Source organism: Hypanus sabinus, chromosome 6, assembly GCF_030144855.1.
Source record: "Hypanus sabinus isolate sHypSab1 chromosome 6, sHypSab1.hap1, whole genome shotgun sequence".
NCBI lineage: Eukaryota > Metazoa > Chordata > Chondrichthyes > Myliobatiformes > Dasyatidae > Hypanus > Hypanus sabinus.
In genome coordinates, this window is record NC_082711.1 from 161,753,109 (window position 1) to 161,778,920 (window position 25,812).

General features: G+C 38.4%; 1 protein-coding gene across 1 annotated transcript in view; it reads left to right on the forward strand.

Annotated features, from left to right (window-relative positions):
* The window catches only part of LOC132396021 (protein phosphatase Slingshot homolog 2-like), a 152,586-nt gene continuing 126,774 nt past the window's right edge, over positions 1–25,812 (forward strand). The window contains exon 1 of the mRNA XM_059973322.1: positions 1–206. Within this exon, the coding sequence (XP_059829305.1) occupies positions 144–206 (63 nt within the window). The 5' untranslated portion in view covers positions 1–143. The remainder of the gene's footprint in view (positions 207–25,812) is intronic.

A 25,812-nucleotide genomic window follows, 5' to 3' on the forward strand; every position in this document is an offset into this window, starting at 1 on the left:
TTGACGGGGAGTCAGACGCGTCGGTGTGCGGGGCGTTGTTGTGTGTATCTACTGTACTTAACCAGTAGATAGATCAAGAGAAACCCCTGAATTCTCGGAGAACGGCTACAAGAATGCGATTTGTGGTGTTTGGGGCTCTATAGATGGCTTTAGTAACGGTTCAGCGCTCCCCGACGCCGAGTACCACCTCCAGCCCTTGTGTTTCGGTGAGTGCCGCTGGTCGATCGCCGACCCAGAAGGCGTTCGCGGGCCCACAGTGCGCGTGCGCGTTTGGCTCCCCACCTCCATATATGGTGGTCCCGTTACGTCGACGCGTCGCGCGCACTTCGGTTCAAAAACAACGTTAGGAAGGGTTTTGAACCGGTCTGTGCTTCCCCTCCCCCATGCTCTCGTGCCCGGCTCTCCACTCCCCCCCACCTCCGTGCGCGTCCACGAGCGGCCGGCCCTGCTGGTGCACCAGCAGGCGCATTGTTCAGTACGGTTGCGTACGATGATTTCGCTGGGTTTGTGCTCTATTTCAAGACCCGCTTGTGCTTCCTGGTTGCATTTCAAGAGATATGTCGACTCCTACTGTAACCCACGTGTACACATACAGCAGGTGCTTTAACTATACATTTATTTCTGCAGTATGGAGCAATGCCCGCTTGATAAAATACACTGTGACTGTAGTATAATGTCTCCATATGGTGTAAATTCCATCTGACAGTAGGAAGTCCTTTTATAAAAATGGGGACAAAAGATGATAGGTTTTCGTAATGCATCATCAAGAGAGGCATAACATGACTTGGCACTGCTCTGGTTATTGTTATAAGTTTCTGCAGCCGACATTATTGTTTGCTAACACCTTCCCGAGTATTCTGCTCCATTGTACTTTCGGTCGGATTTGCCTCTATTTCATTGTAACTCCCGGGCACAGAACTCTGTGTTCCATTCTTATTTATTGATTTAATGACAGGAAAGGGCTTTCTGTGGTATGGTTTAGCTGACAGATAATTCCTAATAAATCTCAACATTGAGAGTGATTAAATCTTTTGAGGAGCGTTATGTGCAGCAGGAAAATAGGCCCTTCAGCTCACCCATCAGTACTATTCACAATGATCATCTCAGCTAGTCCTATTTGCCCTCAAAACCCATTCTATCCATGACTATTGTACCTACTTCTACTGTTTCCTCTGGTAGGTTTTTCCATATGCACATCTTCTGTTTCTTATTACAAACTTTATTTTTTTTCTGAGTCAGGAACTCCAACCTTCACTTTAGGAACTGTCATAAACCGTACCAGCATGTCTGCTGTCATAGAGACACCACTCTTGGTCCTTATGCAATGTTTCAACGGGTAATATTGACAATTCCTTTTCTCTCACAGATGTTGTTTGATCTCCTGAGCTCCTTTAGCAGATTGTTTGTTGTCTAGGTTCTTGGTTTCCTGTCACCAACTTGTCCACCCTGTTTCCATCTCCATAACACTGCCCAATGTTGCCCTTACATCGCTTATATACTATTAAAGTCCTTATTTATGTCTTTGTCAAATTTAGACTATTTTGTGTCAAATTTTGACACAAACTAGGCAAGTACTCCTTATAAGCTTGAGATCATTCAAAGCTTGTATAAGTACACCTTTTACCCATGCCCTTATAATTATCATTTTCAAATCCCACCATGATCTTCATTTTGCATACCTGTAAAGTATCTCTATTTCAATAAGTCTTAAAAACGATTGTCCTCAACAAAAACTGACCTCCTGATTATTCCTAACTTGATTGGCTCATCAGAGTCAGATTTATTATCACTGACATATGTCAGGAAATTTGTGGTTACAATGGACACCCTTGCTGAAGCCTGGGAACAGAAATCTTGCTCACATTCCCTTAACATGCTAACATGTTTGCTTCCTTTTAGCTTTTTTAGACATAAAAACCACATCTCCTCCTACTAAGTATGTATTCCATGACAACCCCCTCTGCTAAGCAGATAGACCACGGTTTTGATCCTGTGTTATGTTCACATGGCTTTGGAACAATTAGTACTCCTAAGGGATGCCTTTGTTTGCTTTGTTGCTTTGACAATCTATATAAATGGAAGTTGTTGCTGATACTAGTTTACATGAATTAATTCAGATTTAGAACATAACGTAGTCTTCTTCATCTCCATTCTGAGGTTCATCGTTGTATCCCAGATAGTCCATTAAGTGCAACATTTATGCAAACATAATTATGTTCAATTGAATCTCATCTCTCAGTCTTCCAAAATAGTAAATATATTTTTAGGAACAATTGCCTGTGTTGTCTTAAAACAAACATATTATGCCTAAATGTTCATCAATCATTTTTAATATTTTAATTTTCTGACTATTCTGCAGTGAAGCTTTAATCATGGCACTTACATAGTTAATATAAGTTTTAGTTTTTACACACACAACTGAAAACGTCACCATTTTCCATTGATGTGGTTATGTCAAGTCTATTTGCTATATAATACATTCAGTCCAGAATAGAGTGACAGCCCTTTCTGCTAAATTTCTTGCTGCATTACTGTATTTTCTTTTAAATAAAGAGGTGATCTGTACATTATTAATTTTTATCTGTTATTACAAGTAACTGTAGTTTTAGAAGGAGATTAAAACTGTGATCCAGGACTGAAAAACCTGATTTGACTAAGGATAAGTAGTGTAAAGCTATTGAAATACATAAATGATCTTCATTTACATCAGTCACAAGGCACTAGATTTCTTGCTCTTTATAGTCAGTGTAGGTTACCATTTTATTTCACTGCCGTTTTGAATTCTTCCTTCTATAAGGTAACTTTTTTGAAAGAAGCTAAACTGGACAGTACCATTTATGTTCAAATATAACTTCATACAGTGTCTCTATGTAAAGTATTTATTATCTAGTTCTCTAATTCATCTTCCTGATGGTGTGTCAGATCATTTGACTTTTCCTGTGGCTTACTAAGATGCTAAGAATGTTTAGCAGATTTTTACTTACTCTGTGATCCAAATATACTGATGTATCAGTCACTTTCAGGGAGTGTTGTGTAATGTCTTCTCTCTCCAACCACCTTCAGTTCTAGGCTTAATTTGGTTTAGATGCTGGGTAGGACTCAATGGGGGAGGGGTAAATGAATTTGCTTTGTTCTTCATTGTATTGAATCAGCCTGTTATAGGATACAGGACTGCTAAAATGTAATAGTGCATAATGCTTGGCTTGACATCAACTTGGATTAAGCAGTTTAGTCTAAAAGGGTGAAAGCCCATTGTTGAATTTGGAAAGAGCAATTAGAAACACAGAAAACAGTGAGAATAAAACAAAGTTTTGTTGCATTTGACCTTAATTAAATCTTAGCCTTTTGTCCTACATTATGTAATTATACTTCACATCTTTGTAAATCTGCTTGTAAATTTTAGTTTATATTCTTAGTAAATTGTAAACGATTTAATACTAAATATCTCAACTAATTCTCTTTAGCACTGTAAATATTTTTCATTTGATCTCTTGTTTCTCTTGTAATTTGAATGCTTATTGAGGATTATCACCAGAGTATATTGGATATTTTCCTGCTTGAATTTTAGTGTAGCTTCTGGCTTCTTCCCCCTTCCTTTCCAGTCATAATGAAGGGCCTCGGACCGAATGTTTATTCTTTTCCATAGATGCTGTTTGACCTGCCAAGATCCTCCAGCATTTTGTGTTACTTTGGATTTGCAGCAAGTGCAGAATTTCTTGTGTTTAGAAAGCTCAACAATATGGATTAACCTACCCTTAATTCTGACATATTACCAAGATAATTTATTTCCGTATGTCCATTTCTTTGTAGGTAACATCCTATTAACATGAGTTTTTGTGGCTTTAATTTTGTTTTTTCCTCCCCTTTCCCCCCAGTTTCTGATTTAATGATTTGACCTGCATTGCTTCTGGGAAAATCTGGTGTAAGGGACGTCTTGTGGGGGATGGAGCATGTAAATAAAACTTGTCGATCCTTGTCCTTCCAAGCTGCAAGCTTACAGTAGAGGCATAAGAGCAAATTGCATACCCTTTCATCCCAACTGGATTCCAAACTGGGTCTTGAAACAATTTTTATTAGATTTCTGTAAAAGTAAGGAGGAGAAGTAGGGAGAAAAACCTAGGATTTCTACAAAGATAAAAAAACATTAAAATTCTAGCATTACTAATCTAGCATCACAATACAGAAGTGTTAAAGAAATTTGGCTCTACTGTCATTTAGAGTTACATTTTCAGTCAAACATTCAAGTCTATAAAATAATTCTTCCAGCCATGTTTACTTCTTTTATATTTTCAATCATGTTTACCACTATATGTTTAAGATTGCTATATTTCTTTTCCTTTCCTGAAGGTGGTTTTTCATTCATTCTGGGCTTGCCTGGACTTGACTTGATACTTACTTATTCATCAGACCATTTGCAGGAGATCACTAGCTTTGAGGCACTACCGCAAAGACCTTTAGCTTGGGTAGAAGATAGGTTCTGCCACTGGACTTGCATCAAGAGTCCTGAGTATTGATTTGGAATATTGTCTGGGAAAATAAATTTAAATCCCACATTTGAAGCTGGATGGTTTAAATTCGTGTGTTTGATAAATATGGAATAAAAACTGTGACTGTGAAAGTATTGGATTGTCATTATAAATCCATCTGTTTCATTAACAGATTTCATTTAGGGAAGGAAGTCTGTCATCCCTGCCTTTTTTGGATATCTTAATATATAGCAACATGGCTGATTCTTTGTTTAAACTTAAATAGCCCAGCAAGTATAGTTGAATAGTTGGGGTTAGTTAGTGAAAGGCGGTTTAGCTACTGACACTTTTTTCTTCAATTATTTGTTATTTGACAACAAAACTTTGTCATTAGTTTGTGGTCAAAAATTAAAATTTAGTAATTTATTTAATTTTTTTATTCTCAGGGCACTTGTCTCTAAAACTGATATTATCTAAGAATACAGATTTGTTTGGATTATTATTATGATTTACATATAATGTAAATATGGTAAAGTTCCAAGGGGTTTCATAGAAGTGTTATCGGTGAAAAGCCTTTAGGGAGATTTTGGAAATGGGTTAAAGTTGGTTATGGACAGGTATTTTGGATTATCTCTTAAAACATTATCTTCTCCTATAGGGAGGGATTGAAGAGCTTGAGACCTTGGTAGATGGAACAATTGTGTTGATAAAAGAGCTGCAATTGGAGGAAGTATAGTTATTTTGTATGGTTGAAGCACTGAAAGAGATTAAAAATGGGGAATTACAAAGACAAGCAAGGATTTGAAAATAAGATGTGATTTTATTTGAAGTTCTGTTGTTAGTGGAATACTTGACTACTGATGGGATATTTCATAAAATGTTTTCAAATTATTTATGACAGTTAAGAACAGCTGGTTTTCTATATCTTAAAGAAATCTATGCAGAATGTCCAATAAATTTTACTGGGCTATGAGAAAATATTTTATAGAAGCCAGGGATTCTTAGAATCAATTTGCTATGATGCATAAATTGTCCAAGTAATTTGATAATCAGCAGAGGATGAGTGTGGAGTAAGAATGAATCAGCCTCCTGATTATACTTTGGCAAAATGTGTTGAAAGATGAGATCATTCTTAGTTGCAGTGAACATTTAACTTGCGCACATATATAGGTGTGGTGTGATAATCAAGGTTCACAGTTGTGGATTCATACCTTAGTGGTGAGATGAACAAATGTATTACCGTTGGCCCTCCTTATCTGTGGGGCATTGGTTCCGGGACCCACCCCCGCAAATACTAAAAAACGCGGATGCTCAAGTCCTGACTTAACCTGTCTTAGTGCGGTGGACTTTAGGACCCAATGGAGCTTGGGACCTGCTGCCTACGGCTGCTGCTGTTTCTGTTCTGTTGACGGAAAGCAATCACGATTGAAAATAAAGTGGAAGTAATAAAGCAATCGGAAAGAGGTGAAATACCATCGATCATTGGAAAGTGTTAGGCTACAGTCGGTCAACGATCAGAACAATTTTAAAGGATAAAGTGAGAATAATGGAGTATGTGAAAGGCCCTGCCCCGATGAAAGCTACAATTATTACTAAACAACGCAGTGGTTTAATTCTTGAAGTGCATATATTTAAGTGTTTTATATGCATAGAAAGGTAAAATATATACTATATACTAAGACAAACGTTTGACTAACTGACGCTAAATAATACCTGATGTACCTGCTCAAACAATGAGTGCTGGAGAACTTCTGGGTTTTCCTGATCCATGGTTGCTTGAATCCGCGCATGTGGAACCCGCGGATAAGGAGGGCCGACTGTATTATCATAGATCATTACTGCTCTGTTCAGGAATTTTATCAACAGCACTGGTTGAGCCACTACCGCACAGTGCCAGAGACTTACTCCTGATCATGTGCATTGCTTGTAGTGTTCGTAGGTTCTCCCTGTGAGTTGATGGATCTACTCCAGGTTTCTCTCACTTTCCAAAGATGTGTGGTTTGGTAGGTTAGCTGGCTACTGTAAGCTCTGCTTAGTACTTTGGAGTGGTATAAGCTGGGAGGAACTTAATGAGAACTTAAGGGAGAATGGAAAATAAGATTAATGTAGGGCAAGTGTAAATGACTGGCAGATGTTTGGTGGACCTAAAGGCCTGTTTAGGCTGTATCTGTGTGTGACTCAAAATAAATAAATGTGTTGAAACTCCAGCAATATTATTTATCAGCTCTTAGTGCAAAAACAACTTGAGTCATTTGTACTACATTTGTCCAGAAAGCAGTTCAAGAATTCAAGAAAGAAGATATATTTTTATATGGCTGAAGAGAAAGGGAGACTAGACAGAAATCAGAAAGAGAGTGAAGTAAGAATATCAGTCCTGATCACAGTGACTTGGCAGAGCAGTCTTGAACTCTGAATGGCGTAAACCAAGTATATTTTGTATGTTTCTATAACCGTGTGGTATTTCTGCATTATGCTTGTTTGTTTATTAGCTGATTAATTTTTTAAAACATTGTATAGTGTAAATGCTTTTTCATAGTTGTATTTTTTTGAATGGTATATTCTGGGAACTGCATAAATCATTTTAATGTTGATGCGGCATTTACAGAACATTCAGCAAAGAAATTCCACTGCAGAAGTCTATCTTGTAATAATTGAGTTTCACATGTTTCACTTATAAACAAAGCATTTACTGACTCTTTTATTGTTAATGTGTGAAATTGAAATGTTGTTCAAGTTACTACTGCACCTTTTTAATCTTCTCCAAAGCTAATCAGTTATTGGTTACATTGATGAAGAAGATTATTCTTAAAGTTACCGCTGTGAGTGGCTGGAAAAGGCTGTGTATGGATTGTACACCACCAGGAGTGCAATAAACTTTGTAGTATTATCTTTTTGTGCAGATTATTGAAGGAATGTTATCCTAATGGTGGGTCACTCCTTTTCAGACTCCAGCATGTGCAGTGGTTCACTGGTTTACAATTTGACTGCTGCCTGAGTGGTGTATTTATTTCCGCAAATGCGTTTGGAATGGGGGCAGGAGGGTTCATTCTGACTTGCATGAATGCATCATTGAGGAAGAATCCTTTTTCTGCTTTTTAGAGAAAGATACGTTACAGTCTGAAATTGAGTCAGTGCACTCAGTTAAAACTTTGGTCTGATACACTCATTCTGGTTCAGTACAGTCTTGAGTTCATTAGTTATTCTTAAAATTCTTCTGTTAGTCTTGTTGATTGCTTTGTAAGTACTTTCTTTTCTGGAGCAGAAGGAACAGTGCTGGGGAGCAGGGAGAACCATTTCGAGTTTGATATTTACCTCTATTACTATGTTACTTTATTTGTGGTCACAGAGGAATTGCTGCTGTCTGATGCCTTTCCACTTGGAATTACATCACCAATGTTCTTTGTGAGATGAATGCCTGACATTGCTGTACTATAAATCGGGTCATATAATTGGGATGTGAATTGGAAATGTTCTTTTAAAGACCATTAATCAAGTTCAAGTGTAGATTGGAATGTGTCTTTCTGTGAGCTATGATGGTTCTGGATGAATGGGCAGAAATATAGCGAAGATGATTTAATGTAAGACCAATTATAAGCACAATTAAACTAATTCAATACAGCTCTAAACTGATTTTGTTTATTTGGTGTCAGGCCGTAAAGTTCAGCATGAAAACGAGCAACTTTGATTCGAATATACAATAAGTTGTCTTTTCTCTAGCAGAAGGATGGCTTTATATTTAGGAGCTATTTTTGGAAAGAGTAAGTTGTTTTTAGATTATTAATGATGGATCATTACATAATCACATGGTTTTATTTGTAGATTAGAAGTAGAGGGTCAGGTAAAATAATTGGCAGCACAGTTGGAGGAGATATTCTCATGGTATCAAGGAAGCAGTGTATTATCAGATAACATTAACACTGTTGTTGAAGATCTGATTTCGATCAGTAAGGTCCATCTTCAAAGTATTTTCCCGAGATTAAATTTTAACTTGTCTTTTGGAAACCCATTTTGAAAGGATCACCAAATCAAACCCATCTCAAAAGTAGTTTATTTAATTTGACAGTTAAGTCCTCACAGATGTATTTAAAAAACACCAACTGGGGGGTTGTCCTCAAAATATTTTGACTTTTGCGTAGTTGTGAATGGAAGCTTCAAACATGGGCAAGTAGTTAGTGAATTTTTGAAAGCATCTGGGTAACCGGATCACCTTTTGTGATCTTGTGTTATGGATCTTGTATGCAGGATTAGCTTCAATATAATTATGGAGAAGGACAGGACTGGACCTAGAGTTGAGATTTTTGATTGGAGAAAGGCTAACTTTGAGGGGATGCGAAGGGATTTAGAGAGAGTGGATTGGGTCAAGTTGTTTTATGGGAAGGATGTAATAGAGAAATGGAGGTAAAGGGTGAAATTATGAGGGTACAGAATCTTTATGTTCCTGTTAGGGTGAAAGGAAAGGTTAAAGGTTTGAGAGCACCATGGTTTTCAAGGGATATTAGAAATTTGGTTCAGAAAAAGAGGGATGTCTACAATAGATATAGGCAGCATGGAGTAAAGGAATTGCTCGAGGAATATAAAGAATGTAAAAGGAATCTTAAGAAAGAGATTAGAAAAGCTAAAAGAAGATACGAGGTTGGTTTGGCAAATAAGGTGAAAGTAAATCCGAAAGGTTTCTACAGTTATATTAAAAGCAAGAGGATAGTGAGGGATAAAATTGGCCCCTTAGAGAATCAGAGTGGTCAGCTATGTGTGGAACCGAAGGAGATGGGAGAGATTTTGAATGATTTCTTCTCTTCGGTATTCACTAAGGAGAAGGATATTGAATTGTCTAAGGTGTGGGAAACAAGTAAGGAAGTTATGGAACCTCTGACAATTAAAGAGGTGGAGGTACTGGCGCTTTTAAGAAATTTAAAAGTGGATAAATCTCCGGGTCCTGACAGGATATTCCCCAGGACCTTGAGGGAAGTTTGGGTAGAAATAGCAGGAGCTCTGACGGAGATCTTTAATATGTCATTAGAAACGGGGATTGTGCCGGAGGATTGGCGTATTGCTCATGTGGTTCCATTGTTTAAAAAGGGTTCTAGAAGGAAGCCTAGCAATTATAGACCTGTCAGTTTGACATCAGTGGTGGGTAAATTAATGGAAAGTATTCTTAGAGATAGTATTTATAATTATCTGGATAGACGGGATCTGATTAGAAGTAGCCAGCATGGATTTGTGCGTGGATGGTCATGTTTGACAAACCTTATTGAATTTTTTGAAGAAGTTACGAGGAATGTTGACGAGGGTAAGGCAGTGGATGTATGGACTTATATATATGGACTTCAGTAAAGCCTTTGACAAAGTTCCACATGGAAGGTTAGTTAAGAAGGTTCAGTTGTTAGGTATTAATGCTGGAGTAATAAAATGGATTCAACAGTGGCTAGATGGGAGATGCCAGAGAGTAGTGGTGGATAATTGTTTATCGGGATGGAGGCCGGTGACTAGCGGGGTGCCTCAGGGATCTGTTTTGGGCCCAATGTTGTTTGTAATATACATAAATGATCTGGATGATGGGGTGGTAAATTGGATTAGTAAGTATGCCGATGATACTAAGGTAGGAGGTGTTGTGGATAATGAGGTGGATTTTCAAAGCTTGCAGGGAGATTTATGCCAGTTAGAAGAATGGGCTGAACGTTGGCAGATGGAGTTTAATGCTGAGAAGTGTGAGGTTCTACATTTTGGCAGGAATAATCCAAATAGAACATACAGAGTAAATGGTAGGGCATTGAGGAATGCAGAGGAACAGAGAGATCTAGGAATAGCTGTGCATAGTTCCCTGAAAGTGGAGTCTCATGTAGATAGGGTGGTGAAGAGGGCTTTTGGAATGCTGGCCTTTATAAATCAAAGCATTGAGTACAGAAGTTGGGATGTAATGCTAAAGTTGTACAAGGCATTGGTAAGGCCAAATTTGGAATATTGTGTGCAGTTCTGGTCATCAATAAATTAGAGAGAGTGCAGAGACGATTTACTAGGATGTTACCTGGGTTTCAGCAATTAAGTTACAGAGAAAGGTTGAACAAGTTAGGTCTCTATTCATTGGAGCGTAGAAGGTTGAGGGGGGATTTGATCGAGGTATTTAAAATTTTGAGAGGGATAGATAGAGTTGACGTGAACAGGCTGTTTCCATTGAGAGTAGGGGAGATTCAAACTAGAGGACATGATTTGAGAGTTAGGGGGCAGAAGTTTAAGGGAAACACGAGGGGGTATTTCTTTACTCAAAGAGTGATAGCTGTGTGGAATGAGCTTCCTGTAGAAGTAGTAGAGGCCAGTTCAGTTGTGTCATTTAAGGTAAAATTGGATAGGTATATGGACAGGAAAGGAGTGGAGGGTTATGGGCTGAGTGCGGGTAGGTGGGACTAGGTGAGATTAAGGGTTCGGCACGGACTAGGAGGGCCAAGATGGCCTGTTTCCGTGCTGTGATTGTTATATGGTTATATATGGTTATATGATATGTGGTGACAATGAGTCTCCAGTTTTTAGCTGATTCAAAATGTGAGCTTGCATCTCCAGGCAGAAGTATTTTCCAGCCCAGTTGCTGTTAGATGCACTGTCCATAATTTGTAAATGATTTGCCACAATATGTGAAAAAAGTAGTTGATGATGAATACTGACTAAATATCATTGTTGGCTTTTCTACATGTTTTCATCTTAGAGGTTTATAAATAAAGCTAGATTTAGAAAAAATTCTTACTGAAAATAAGTACATTTGTATTCTTAGAAACATAATGAATATATTGGACATTATACAGATTTTGTCTACTATTTTGTTTCTGACTGCTGCTGTTAGACCAACTTTTATCATTCCATCTATGAAGTGTTTTTTTGGAAACTTTCTACTCCTAATTTGCCACTTCTTGAAAATTGAAATGGAAAAATCATCTGAAAATCAGCTATTCAGCAATTTGGAAATCCTGATGGTTTGGCATCTGGCTCACCCTGTCATATTTCCTACACTTCCCCTACAACTCACAGGGGCCCCATTTCCTGTTTCTCCCCCCTTCCGACTTGCTAGCCACAGGTTCACTCGATTCTTTTCCAGCCTTGCAGGGTCCTGATTCCCATGCTCCCTTTCAACTTCCCTTGTTCCTTGAAGCAATTATTATAATACTGTATAACATCTTATGTGAATTAAAATTGTTGGATTCTTGATATGAATAATTTCTTATAGTTTAGAAAATTATTTAAATTGGTACAACCAAAGTCCAAAATCTGTTGGGATTATTTAGTATTATTCCATTGGATTTTGTGTTCTATTGATTCTTATCTCATCTGAGTTATGTTCGGATCATGAAGGAACTTTAATCCTGACTAATGTTCACTGAAAAGTGCCCAGTAGATCAATTTTATAAATTCTGTTAATCTAAAAATCTATTAAAAAGGTTTTTACAGTGGATAGGACAAAAAGTAATATCCATAAAGCTTTCTTGACAGTTGTGGCCCAATTACATCCTATTTTTATGTGTGAAAGTTTGGGATCTTCAGAGCTAGGCTAAAGCTTGATTTTACAGAAGAGCAAAGTAGGTGTAATGCTAAGCATTGTTTATGAAGTCAGTATTAAATGGTGCTGTTTTGCAGGCAGAAAAGTTTGGTTTTGAATTAGATCTGAGTTGACTTGATTTGACAGTGATTATGGTATTGCAACTGAAATGCTACTTATGAATAGCTGACCATTATTTTGTTAAGGCAGCTCTGGTTATTTAATTCATTTTATCTGTGTTTATATATTGGATGATGACTTCATAATAAAATTGAGAAAATGTAACATTACCAGTTACTAAAAAACATGCAATTTTGAAAAACAACCTTTTGTACAGAATAACTCTTCCAACACTGGAAAATAAGTAGACTATGTACTGTATAGAATTCTGATCTTTTCCATGAATTGCTAATAAATCATCTTTTGCTGCACTGTTCATTCCGCATGAATGACCTCTTAACAGATGATGTTATTTCCAACATTTCATATGACTTCCAATGTTAACTTTTTTTTCTTGATTACTGCTATTTTTCGTCTATCTTGCTCCTCAAAGCAATTTCTGCATTCAGTAATTTCTCTTTCTACCCAGACCTGTCAGTGTTAGTACTTTATTTGCCTTTTGGAATGCTCTCTGCTAACGACGGCTGATATATGTTTTCTGGCTTCCTAAAATACTGTCTTTATTCATTTTTTTGGACTTCTCCTTCCAGGTTCCCTCCCTTGGTAAAGTATACTAGAGTTATGGAAATAGTTATAGCAAATGCGTTAAGAATTTCAGAGAAAGACACCAGCAATTTGCTGAAAACAGATAATCATCAATGTAATCCTAGCATGTCGTCTAAACTCATGATTAAACTGAAGGGGCTATCACGTTTGACAAATCCTAATGGAAATATGTGGGAACCAACAAATACAGTTATTCGAATTTTCAAAAAAAATTGATAAGATGCTACACAAAAGGTGTATATGTGACTGAAAAGTTCACAGGCAACATATTATGATAGAAAATTGGTTAAAGAACTAAAAGAAAGGATAAATGTGTTGTTTTCAGGTTAGCAGACTGTGTAGGTGTGCTGGCAAAAAAGTTCAGCCAATGCCTGTGATGCGACAGAATAACCTGTCCAAATTTAAGTTACAAATTGGGTTATGAGAAGGACACAGAGGCTTAAGTTACATGGACAGAGAGGTGACAGATGCAGAACAAAATAAGAAAATATAAGATTATGTACTTTAGGAGGATAACCAGAATACCTTTAAAAATAAATACTGGAAAATATTGGTATGCAAAGGGATCTTACCATGCTAGTTCTAAAGATGCCTAAAGGTGAAAAGTTTGAGCATTGAAATAAGTTTGAGGATTTCCTGCTCCTGTTTATCTTTTTTCTTAGGAAAGCAAGCACTGCTGCGTGTTTGGGTACAGGTACTGTGAATATGTTGGCCTGGAGAGAAGGCAATTTTGATTAACCAGAATGATGGCTGTACTCCAAGCGTTGAAGTGTGAGGTTGTATACTGGAAGATAAAACCTTAAGGGGTGATTAAAAAATATGAAAGAGGAACTGCTGTGGTGGACAAAGAGAAACTATTACTGATAGCTGAGTGGCAGGGGTAAATGTTTCTAGTTAGGGCGCCTGTGTACATTGTACAGTGCCTATAAACAGCACTCACTAGCCCCCCCCCCCCCCAACCGCGGAAGTTTTCATGTTTTATTGTTTTACAAAATTGAATTACAGTAGATTTAATTTGGCTTTTTCCGACACTGACAAAGACTCTCGCGTCAAATTGAGAACGGATCTCTACAGTGATCTGAATTAATTACACATATAAAACACAAAATAATTGATTGCTTAATAATTCACCCCCTTCAAGTCAGTATCTTGTAGATGCACCTTTGAGCCTTGTCTTTGTGGATAGGTCTCTATCGGCTTTGCATATCTGGACACTGCAATTTTTCCCAATTCATCTACAAAACTCTTCAAGCTCTGTCAAATTGCATTGGGGTCGTGAGTGAACAGCTCTTTTCAAGTTCAGACACACATTCTCAGTTGGACTGAGTTCTGGACGGTGACTTGGCCACTCCAGGACATTAACTTTGTTGTTTTTAAGCCATTCCTGTGTAGCTCTGGCTTTATGCTGGGGTGGGGGGTGGTGTCATTGTCTTTGCTGGAAAACAATTACTCCCCAAATTTACAGTTCTTTTGCAGACTGCATCAGGTTTCCCTCCAGGATTTGCCTGTAATGTTACTGCATTTATTTCACTCTTTACCTTCACAAGCTTTTCCAGGGCCTGCTGCAGTGAAGTATCCCCACAGCATGATGCAGCCACCACTGTGCTTTTCAATAGGGATGGTGCATTTTTTGATGATGTGCAGTGCTTGGCTTACACCAAACATGGCATTTTGTCTGATGTTATTTAGCCAAACGTGGAATTTAGCCAAAAAACTCCATTTTGGTTTCATCAGACCATAGCCCCTTCTTCCATCAGACTTCAGAATCTCCCACCTGACTTCTGGCAATCTCCAGCTGAGATTGCATGTGAGTTTTTTTCAACAGTGGCTTTCCCTTTGCCACTCTCTCATAAAGCTGTGACTGGGTGAAGTACCCGAGCAGTAGTTGTATGTGTAGTCTCTCGCATCTCAGCCACTGAAGCTTGTAACTCCTCCAGAGTTGTCTTGGGTATCTTGGTGGCCTCCTTCACTAGTCCCCTTCTGGCACAGTCACTCAGTTTTTGAGGATGGCCTGCCCTAGGCAGATTTACAGCCGTGCCATATTCTTTTCATTTCTTGATAATTGACTTAACTGTAAGGGAAATTCAGTGACTTGGAAGTTTTCTTGTATCCATCTTCTGCCTTGTGCTTTTCAATAACCTTTTGCAGAGTTGCTTGGAGTGTTCTTTTGTCTTTGTGCTGTAGTTTTTGCTAGGATACTGATTCACCAGGAGTTGGACCTTCCAGATACCTGTCTATTTTTATTACAATCAATAGATACACTTTGACTGCACACAGGTATGCAAAAACAGAGCTCCATTTAACTAATTATGTGAGTTCTAAAACCAGTTGGCTACACCAGTGATGATTGATGTGTTCTTTTAAATGGGATGAATACTTAGTCGATCAATTATTTTGTGTTTTATATTTGTAATTAATTTAGACCGTTTTGTAGAGATATGTTTTCACTTTTACACAAAATAGTCTTTTTCTGTTGATCTGTGTCAAAAAAACCAAATTTAAAAAAAACCACTGTTTCAATGTTGTAAAACAATAAAACATGAAAACTTCCAGAATGAGGGGTGGATATTTTTATTGGCACTGTAGTGAATTTGGAATGCCCTAGTATGTGACTATTGATACTAAATCAGTTTCTCTTTTTCAGAGATCTTTGATAACCAATGCAATTAAGAGAAACAGGATCGGGGGAGGGAGGGGAGGATGTTGGATGTGTAGAGTTAGGCAGAGATCTGCCATGATCAAAGAAATAGCTCAAGGGCAAAACAGCCTACTCCCTCTGTTGTACCTGTGGTGAAACCAACTCCTAAGGAATGGGTCAGATGGAAGGGTAAGCCATTGGGCACCTACGATAGGGGTCTGGGACTGAAACATTTTAGAAATAGTCACTCTGGGTAAGGAGCCAAATTTTTGAAGGAACAATTATTTGGATAAGTTGGTCTTGAAACCTAGATTATAATACTAAAATATCCAGAATCAACTGATAAATTTTGAACTTATGAAGAGTAATCAAGGATGAGTGCCTAGCCCACTCCTGTACTCTCTCTAAATTCATCACTGTGTAGCTAGGCACAGTTCAACCACCATCTAAAAATTTGCCAATAACACAGCTGTTGTTAGCAGAATCTCAGATGGTGACAAGGAGATATTTGGAATTAGAGACATTAACTGGTTGAGTGGTGTGAAAGAACAACTTTGTTCTTGAGACCAAGGATTTGATTGTGACTTTAGGAAGGGAAAGTTGGGAGAATTGTCCTCATTGAGGGGTCAGCGGTGGAGAGGGTGAGCAGCTTCAAGTTCCTTGGTGTTAACATCTCAGAGGGTCTATCCTGGGCCAACATATTGATGCAATCATGAAGAAGGCATACCAGCAGCTATACTTCATTGGGACTTTGAGGAGATCTTTGTCTCACCAAAGATTTGAGCAAATTTCTTCAGATGTATTGAAGAGAGCATTCCAACTGATTGTCTCACTGCCTGATATGAATGTTCCAGTGCATAGAATCAAAAGAAAGCCCAGAGGATTCTATGAAAAGAAGGTCCAGAAGGGGGCATGTCATCATTTAGGACATGCACCCTTTTCATTACTGCCATGAGGGAGCAGGTACAGGAGCTTGAGGTTGCACACTCAACATTCTAGGATCAGCTTCTTCATCTACTACATCATCAGCTATTTTGCTTTCTTCCCCCCGCCCCCACCACATTATTTAATAATTTATTTAAAAAATATTTTCTTGTTATAGCATGGCAATTTTTTATCATTGTGCTGTATTGATACCACAAAACAACAAATTTCACGGCTTATGTCAATGATAATAAATCTGATTCTGATTAATTTGAAGGGTATGGGGGACATGGATGATACCCAAGAAGAGGACATTTAGTATAAATTCTATAAATGTATACTTGCATTGGAAGTACCTGGATAACATTCAAGAATTGGGACCTTTCACATGGCTACCATACTGCTTGTTTAACTTGATTGGAATGGTAATAGGTCATTGAGTTATTTCTGTGGATGCATATAAGTATCTGTTGGTAACTGGATGTAGTACTAAATTAACTGTAAAATGCCAAATATATACTCAGTGGCCACTTTATTTGGTACACCTGCTCGTTAATGCACATATCTACTCAGCAAACCATGTGGCAGTAGCTCAATGCATAAAACCATACAGATGTGGTCGAGGGTCAGACCAAACATCAGACAATGGGGAAGAAAAGTGATCTTTGTCCTTGAAATGTTTGTTGGTGCCAGATGGGGTGGTTTGACCATGTCCGAAACTGATGATCTTCTGGGAATTTCGTGTACACCAGTCTCTAGAGTTTACAGAGAATGGTGCGAAAACCAAAACAAAACAATGTGTGTTAGTTTTGTGGGCGAAAATGCCTGGTCAAAGGAGAATGGCCAGGTTGGTTCAAGCTGACAGGAAAGTGCCAGAAAGTGCTTTACAACAGTGGTGTGTGGAAGAGGATTTCTGAATGCTCAACATGTCAAACTTTGAAGTGGGTGGGCTACAGCAGCAGAAGATCATGAACGCATACTCAGTGGCCAGTTTATTAGGTAGAGGAGGTAACTAATAAAGGGGCCACTGAGTGTATGTTTCTGTATATTATGATGGCTTTTGGAATGAAAGCTGGTGACTATTGTGACTGTTAAAAATTATTTCTGAAGTTTCAAGTGTGTACATTCCTTTGAAATACATCGTACTGTAAGCTCATCATTTATTTTGTTCATGACTACCAAGAGGCCAATTTGAGGTAAGTGTTTTTTGTTTTGTGTTTACTGGAGTTAAGTAAAAAATGGTAGTACAATTGACGGAACTTTTTTGTCCTCTTGTAATTAATTTTCCTTGGCCAAGGATGATAATGCAGTTTGCATTTAGTGCAGAATTCTTTTTCATGTTTAAGCAATGGTGTTTCAGTCAGAACTCTGGTACCTACAGTGAAGCACACTAGGAGCACAAGCTTGAGATAAAATTAACTTGGATACATCAGATGTTTAAAAAAAAATTAGCTTTGATATTCTTCACTCTTATACCTTTTGTAGCCTTGACTCAGTTAACATTATGAACAAAACCTATTAGTTACAGTAGGAACAGTTGGTGTCATTTTGGATTTAAGACTAAGATCAGAATCAAGTTTATTATCAATGGCATACCAGTATGTCGTTAGATTTGTTGTTGTGCAGCAGCAGTAAAATTCAAGACATAGAAATTACTTTAAGTTACAAAAGTAAATAGTAAAAAGATGAATCAGGTTGAGTTCATGGACAGTTCAAAAAATCTGTAGGTAGAGGGGAAAGAAGTTGTTCCTAAAACAATGAGAATGGGTCTTCAGGCTCCTGTACCTCCTCCCTGATGGTAGTAATGAGAAGAGGGCATGTTCCGAATGGTGAGCCTCTTTAATGATGGATGCTGCTTTCTTTAATGATGGGAGTGTGTGCAGGAGGTTGTGCCCATGAAAGAATTGTCTACAATCTTATGTAGCCTCTTGTGATCCAATGCACTGGAGGCTCCATACCAGGTTGCAATGCAGCCAGTTAGAATGATCTTCACAGTTTCATCTGTAGAAGTTTGTTGGAGTCTTTGGTGACATATCAAATCTCAAATTCCTAATGAAGTAGAGCTGTTGGGAGTGGCGTCTTTGTGTTTGCAGCAATGTGTTGGGCCCAGGATAGATCTTCTGAGAAGTTGACATCCAGGAACTTGAATACAGTTCAACTTCTAGCTAAGAATGTATCACAGGTTCAGCTGTGCAATGTGATACACGTACTTACAAATCCAATTGAAAATAAAATCAGAAAGTTACAAGAAATACACAGCAAATCAAACAGCAGTTGTAGGGAGGGAAACTGGATCATCTTGGATGATCTGATCCTTCATCAGAACCAGGGAAAAAATAAATTAGCAGGAATCACTTAGCCCTTTTGAACCTGTTCTGCCATTCAGTTTGATCATCCAAATTCAGTACCATTTCCCTGCATTTGCCATTGTATCCCTTGATCTATTCAGATATTAGTAATGTGTCTAGCTTTTTCAAGAACATATTAAAATGATTTTGTCTCAACTCCTTTCTGTGGTAGAGAATTCCATAAAATTTAACACCCGTATTTTCATGTCAGTCCTTAATTGCTTACCATATATGCCCAGGCAGTGACTTCAGGCAGGTGTGTCATGGTAGTATAGTGTTTGGCAGAATCGTTTTATAGTGCCAGCTATCACCATTTGAGTTTTGATTTATGCCACTGTCTACACGGAGTTTGTACATTCATCCCATGACCACATGGGTTTCCTCCAGGTGCTCCACTTTCATCCCATATTCCAAAGGTGTATAGTTATGGTTGGTAAGTTTTGGGAATGTTAAGTTGGCGCCGGAAAACTTGCAGGCTGCCCCTAGCACAATCCTTGCTGACTTGATGCAAGTGATGCATTTCAGTGTATGTCTCAATGTACATGTGACAAATAGAGTTAATCTTTAATTGTACTGCATTTGGTGCTCGCATTATCATTGTCATTTGGCAGAATAGATGCGGGTTGGATGACAACTCTGCAGAAAAGCCTTCAATTATCCTTGCTCAGTAAACCTCCAATTATCTGTCACTTTGATTTTCTCTGTCATTCTTTCTGTTTTCATTTAACTAAAAAAAAGAAGGAAACATAACTCATGAATGTGGTCCCAATTATGCTGGAGGACTGTTTGATCAATCTGCAAGCATTGTTCTGAACTTCTCAGTGCCTATCACTTTAATGTTCCTTCTTACTTTCACAGTGACTGTTTTGGTCTTGCATAAGTCAGTATTACCTAAGAGCATGTTGTTGTTCAGTCGTTAAGTTGAGTCCGACTCTTTGTTACCTCATGGACCCCTGCACACCAAGCCTTGTTGGAAACTGCCGGAACATAGCATGACTGTCAGAAGAATGAGCGAAGGGTATACAGAACAAGATGGACTGCTGGTGGAAGGGTGAGGCATAGAAGAAAGAAGGATTTTGAACAAGTGTATTTCCAAGGGTAACAATTCTTTTGGATCATCCAGCTCATGGCTGGTTGTACCACAGCCCATCTCAGCAAGAGACCTAAACTTGTAAGTGGTTAGCAGCACATACATCTGGCCTGATTAAAATCAACTTGCACCTCTTGAAGGAGAAGCGCACTGTAGTTGCATCAGCTTGCAGATTGCAGTGAGGGTGTCAGTGTGTAAATACAGACTATTTTATTCACTGGTCCAGGTAGTAAGATGTTTTTCTGCCTTCTACCCACTCTTCCAGGGGGTTGCCAACCTTTCTTATGCCATGGACCCCTACCATTAACTGAAGGGTCCTTGCACATTGTGAATCCCTTGGGGAATGCCCACTTGTGTTTGTGCATGGGAGCAGCTGGTTGTGCAGAAACCTTGCAGAAGCCAAGTCTTTACCATTGTTATGAAGGTACCACAGCTCTGAGGGGTCGAAGGAGCGGGAGCAGCCCCCTCCTTCCGGAGAATCGCAAGATCGCTATTAATTCGGGTCTCGGAACTGAGAGATAATGCAACGGTTCTGGCCATTGTTCTTAGAAGCACCTGTGTGTCCCTGCTACGTGACAGCTACTATGGACATGGACACCCTCGGGCAATGTGGGGGTGGAGATTGCATCACCCTACTTTGATGGACATCTACAACTCTGCAAGTAAAGATAAAAGTGGACTGCAGGAGGCAGTACCGGAGCGACGCACCAGAAGAACTCGCTCGCTCAACGCTCCCGTGAAAGCTGGAAGCCACTCACTCCTAACTCCTAACTCCTTTGGCCTAGGGACCGGGTGGCTGATAATACTGAGAAGGACTTCGAACTAACATGGGGAAAACAACGCTCCCCTGATTTAACGGAGTGGCTTCATAAAGACCCGGGCAAGTTTTCTTTTCGTTTTCACCGATCCCTCTAAAACACGTGAAACCCAGCGATTCCTCGAAAGGCTAAAGTCTGCAGACTTCTGAATGACTTTTTATATTTCCAATGGACAAAAATATTATCCCCTAGACAACAGCCGAGATTACTACTTAATGATGATTATTACTATACCCGCGCTTTAGATTGAGTATTGGTGACGTGCATTATCTGAATGTTTGCATTAACCTTACTTTTGTGCCCCTTTATAAATAAAAACGTTTGAAAATAGTGACATCAGACTTCAACGGACCTCTCTATCTTTGCTGGTAAGTTATCCAGTTACGGGAGATGTAACACCATTCTTACAGGTTTAAGGAAAAAGAAAACCCTTAACTCTGAGTGGAGTCATCAAGATGCCATTGTGACTGCGGTTTTTTAGCAAGCTTTCTTATTTTTATGAGGCCAAGTTGCTAGCTCGATGCTCATCCCAGCACGGATGGAAAGCATGCAAGGGATGGATTCGAACTCGGAAGCCTTCGCTCTGAAGTCCAGCGCTGCTGCCACTACACCACCAGCCGGCACACAATCACAGGAACTTACCAATAAAAATTAAATGGGAACTAACTTGAAAGTAATTGATGATCCCTTTAGTGTGCTAGTTTTTGGAGTATGGGAGTGTCTTAAATTGAATGCACATCCAGTAGAATGATAGTTAAATGGGAGAATTAACTTGGGGAATGTTGAATTCTAAAATAGCAGTTCTGGTATTAAATCAGTATTTCATGCTTACGATTATTTCATGATTGTTATACATACATCTAGTGAACAGTGACTGTCCATAAGCCAAACCCCACAAAAATATTGAATCCAGAGTGCTTCGAGACATATGTAAACATTGGTTGAATCATATTCTCGAATTAAACTGGTGGTCTCATTTGGCCCTGTGGAACAGATCCAATTTTTGTATACATTAATAAATCTTTAAAATCTGTTTTTTTTTTACCAAATATTAGCTAAGCTGCTTGTTCCTACCCATTGCATTGAATTATTTTTATATAAAACTTATCTTTTGTTTATTTATATACATATTAAATAAGCATTTGTATAATGTATAACACTCATTTTGGAAAAGTGAGTAATTCCAGCAAAGAATCAGCATGTTTATTTCATCAATGCTACATGATTATTAATACAATCATGTAGAGGTATCAGAAGACAGTCCCTACAACGTTCTTTTTGCTACATATTAGTGTGTATTAAGTTTCATTTATTGGAGCTGAGTTGTACATTCTAATGGTCATAAAGATCAAAAAGAGAAACAAATATCCCATTCCTTTTGCAACTGTTTTCTGTTTATGAGGGAAATTCAAAGGCATATTGCTAATTTGAAGTTACAAACATGAAACAACTGCATTATAATATTTAAGAATAAGCATAGATCAAGATAAACTGCTGATTTAATTTAGTGAGATATTGCATCGTGATAACTGAGAACTACTTTCCTTGAGGTAGAAAATCATATTTGCTTTCTTTTTATTGCAGAGTGTGTTGAGATTCTTTCTCTGTTTTTTCTTTCTATATGTTTCAGTGAGCTCTTTTTGATCCAGTGATGCTTGCAGGGAGTTTCCTAGGCAACTACTAATTATAGAGTTATGGCAGTATTAAAATGTTTATTAGTGGAGCAATTATGAGCGAAGTGTTTCTCCAGATATCCAAGAAGATCTTTGTGTGTGGTATTATTCAATAAATGATTAAAGGTACATATCAATGTAAGTGTTGTTTGGATTAAATAAATATAAGAGCTGGCATAATAGACAGGAAATATGAAGGTAGCAGGTAGGGTTTGAGTCCAGTTAATCTAGGCAGAAGCAGAAGGAGTTGATAAGATTAGCATTTGAAATACCTATACCAGTCTTCATTATTAACTGCTTTCCTCATACTTGAGAGGTCAACCTGAGGACCCACCTGTTTTTTTTTTAAACTAATATATCAAGGTATAGTTTGAAAATGTGTACATATCAAGATAAATATACACATTGAGAAACCAATCATTGTCTAAATAAAAGTGGTGATCAGTTTCCAGACTACTTGAGTGAAGTGGCTTCCTGCTGTGTACTGTTCTGATTGAGAGTGCAGCTAGATTTCAATATCCACTTCTTCATTGCAAGTTTTATTGGAAGTAATTTGTTAGTTTTCTTTTGCGTATTTAAGCATTTCATATGTTTATTAATAGGGTTTAATGCTTTTAGACCATTTAGGGCATGAAATATTAACTCTTCTACTTTGCCCAGATGCTACACAGCCTACTAAATGTTTATAGCATTTTCTGGTTTTAATCTCAGATTTCCAGAACCTTGGTTGTTACTTGTGGCATATTTTTACGCTTATTGGACGAGGTTGTATTGAGTACATTGGAGAGGTCCTTCTAGTGGTCTCTGCTCTTGGCAATCTACTCGAAATCTGTTCCCCTATCTCTCATGGATAATGAGTATTTAGTGTAGTTGAGATGTGCTTGATATTCATGATTTTATTTTAGCGTGTCACACCAGACAGTCAGCCATTCTTGTCTGATGAGTGATGTCAGGATTGGTCTCCTTTCGGATTAACCAGGTCATGATATAAACGTTCCTGACTTGACCGTTCTTTTTTAACAAGGCCGAGTGGCTAGCTTGAGGCTTAACCTGGCACGGACGGAAGGCGTGCTTGGGGGTGGCCCAACTTGGATTCAAAATCAGGAGCCTTCGCTCCGGACCCGGTCTGACACTGATGCCGTTGTGCCACCAGCTGGCCAATATTCATGATGAAAATCATGATTTCTTAGCATTGACTGCAGTATGTTTAGCATTGCACCCAAATCACTTCAATGTGGAACCAGAATACCAAGATAATCAACAAATATTTGATAACTTCTTGTGCTATAACTTCTATTGAATTGAATCATTTAAGATCTCAGACAATGGTGGCATGGAATGAATGATTTGATTTTAATATTTTGGGACTGATATATTGTAGTCTGATTTTGAGGCTTTTGATCTATGAAAGCACGAATGTTGAACACTAGCACAGGTGTGCTCCATTATTGATTGACTGCAATATTTGCATTCCCATCGCTCTCTTTGCTTTTGTAGGTCCCAACATTTACTCTCGTTTTATTTCCATTGGACAGATTTCTTAGATTCTCTCCATCCTGTTAATGTGTTGAGTATTGTTGTTGCATTTTTACCTAATGACCAGTTCACACCTAATCACTTGTATTTTACATTCAGTGACTTGAATTAAATTTTTACCATTCCAACTAATAAAGTGTTAATCATAGAATGACAGAACACTACAGCACAGAATTTGGCCCTTTGGCCTATCTAGCCTCTGCTGAAATATTAATTTGCTTACTCCAATTGACTTGCACCCGGACCATAGCCCTCCAGACCCCGCCCAACTATGTACATATCCAAATTTCTCTTAAGTGTTGAAATTGAACCTGCATCCACCACTTCTGCTGGTGGCTCATTCCACATTCTCACCACCCTCTGACTGAGCGGTTCCCCCTCATACTCCTGTTAAATATTTCACCTTTCAACTTTAACATATTTCCTCTAGTTCTAGTCTCACCCAACCTCAGTGGAAAAAGTCAGCTGGCATTTACCCTATCTACACCCCTCATAATTTTATATACCTCTGTCAAATTTCTCCTCAATCTCCTATGGTCTAGGGAATAAAGTCCTGATCTATTCAACCTTTCCCTATAATTTAGGTCCTCAAGTTCTGTCAAATTCCTTGTAAATTTTCTCTTTCAAATTGAGATAGCTAGCTGACCAGAACCGCACACAATACTCCCAGGTTAAGCCTCACCAGCATCTTGTACAATTTCAACATAACATCCCAACTTATGTACTCAATACTTTGATATATAATGGAGATGCTGTTTGTTTTCCTACCAGTGAAAATGTAGAAATAATTTCCATTTTTTCTGTCTCTTTCCTGATCTTAAAGGAGCCCTTAAATCTTGTGAATTGCTCTATAGCTCACCTGAGATACTAAATCATAAGTTGCATATTGGAATTAATGAAAGACCATTCATAGGATATTCTATTCTAAGCAAAGCTGCAAACACCAGTTCATTTACTTATGTCTTCAATGACATTAGGACAATATTCCATATGGCTTCTTAGAATTGAATATTCAATTTCTTCCTCCCCATTGCCTACTCAATTGCCTACGTGAAAATAATTTCCTGCGACTTGATATTTCTTGAAGATTACACCCTGGCGAGACTTTCTCAAGTGTAGGTATCTTCTCATAATGTGTGTATTGAGTGGATTTCATGTAGAATATTAAATCATCAACTGCTAAAAAAGAATTGCCAACTGGGCTTTAGTTTTATTTGATGTCTTGAGGCAAATTAAAATGGATTAAATCCCCAGGGCTTGACAGAATGTTCCCTTGGATCTTGTGGGATGCCTGTGTGGAAATTTCAGGTGCCCTAGTAGAGGTACTTAAGTGTCCTTAGCCATGGGTGAGGTGCCGGAGGACTGCAGGATAGCTAATGTTGTACTGCTTTTTTAAGAAAGGTTCTATGGAGACTGATTAGGGATGGTCAATAGGGCTTTCTGCACAGTAGCTGTTGTTCACTATTCTTAGGGACTTTATCGAAGAAGTTACTGGGAAAGTTGATGTCTGCATGGACATTAGCAAGGCTTTTGATAAGGGTTCCGCATGAGAGGTTGGTCAAAAACTTCACTTGCTTGACATTCAGGATGAGGTAGTCAATTGAATTCAACATTGGCTTTGTGGAAGAAGCCAGAGAATGGTAGTAGATAGTAGCCTGTCTGACTAGAGGCCTGTGACTGGTTGTGTGCCGCAGGGATCAGTGCTAGGTTTTGTTGTTGCTTGTCAAATGTATCAACGATCTGGATGATAATGTGATTAACTGGATCAGCAAATTTAGCATAGAACATAGAACAATACAGCAGAGTATAGGCCCTTCAGCTCACAATGTTGTGCCGACCCTTAAACCCTGCCTCCCATATTACCACCCACCTTAAATTCCTCCATGTACCTGTCTAGTAGTCTCTTAAATTTCACTAGTGTATCTATCTCCACCACTGACTCAGGCAGTGCATTCCACACACCAACCACTCTCTGTGTGAAAAATCCTTCCTCTAATATCCCCCTTGAACTTCCCTCCCCTTACCTTAAAGCCATGTCTTCTTGTATTGAGCAGTGGTGCCTTGGGGAAGAGGT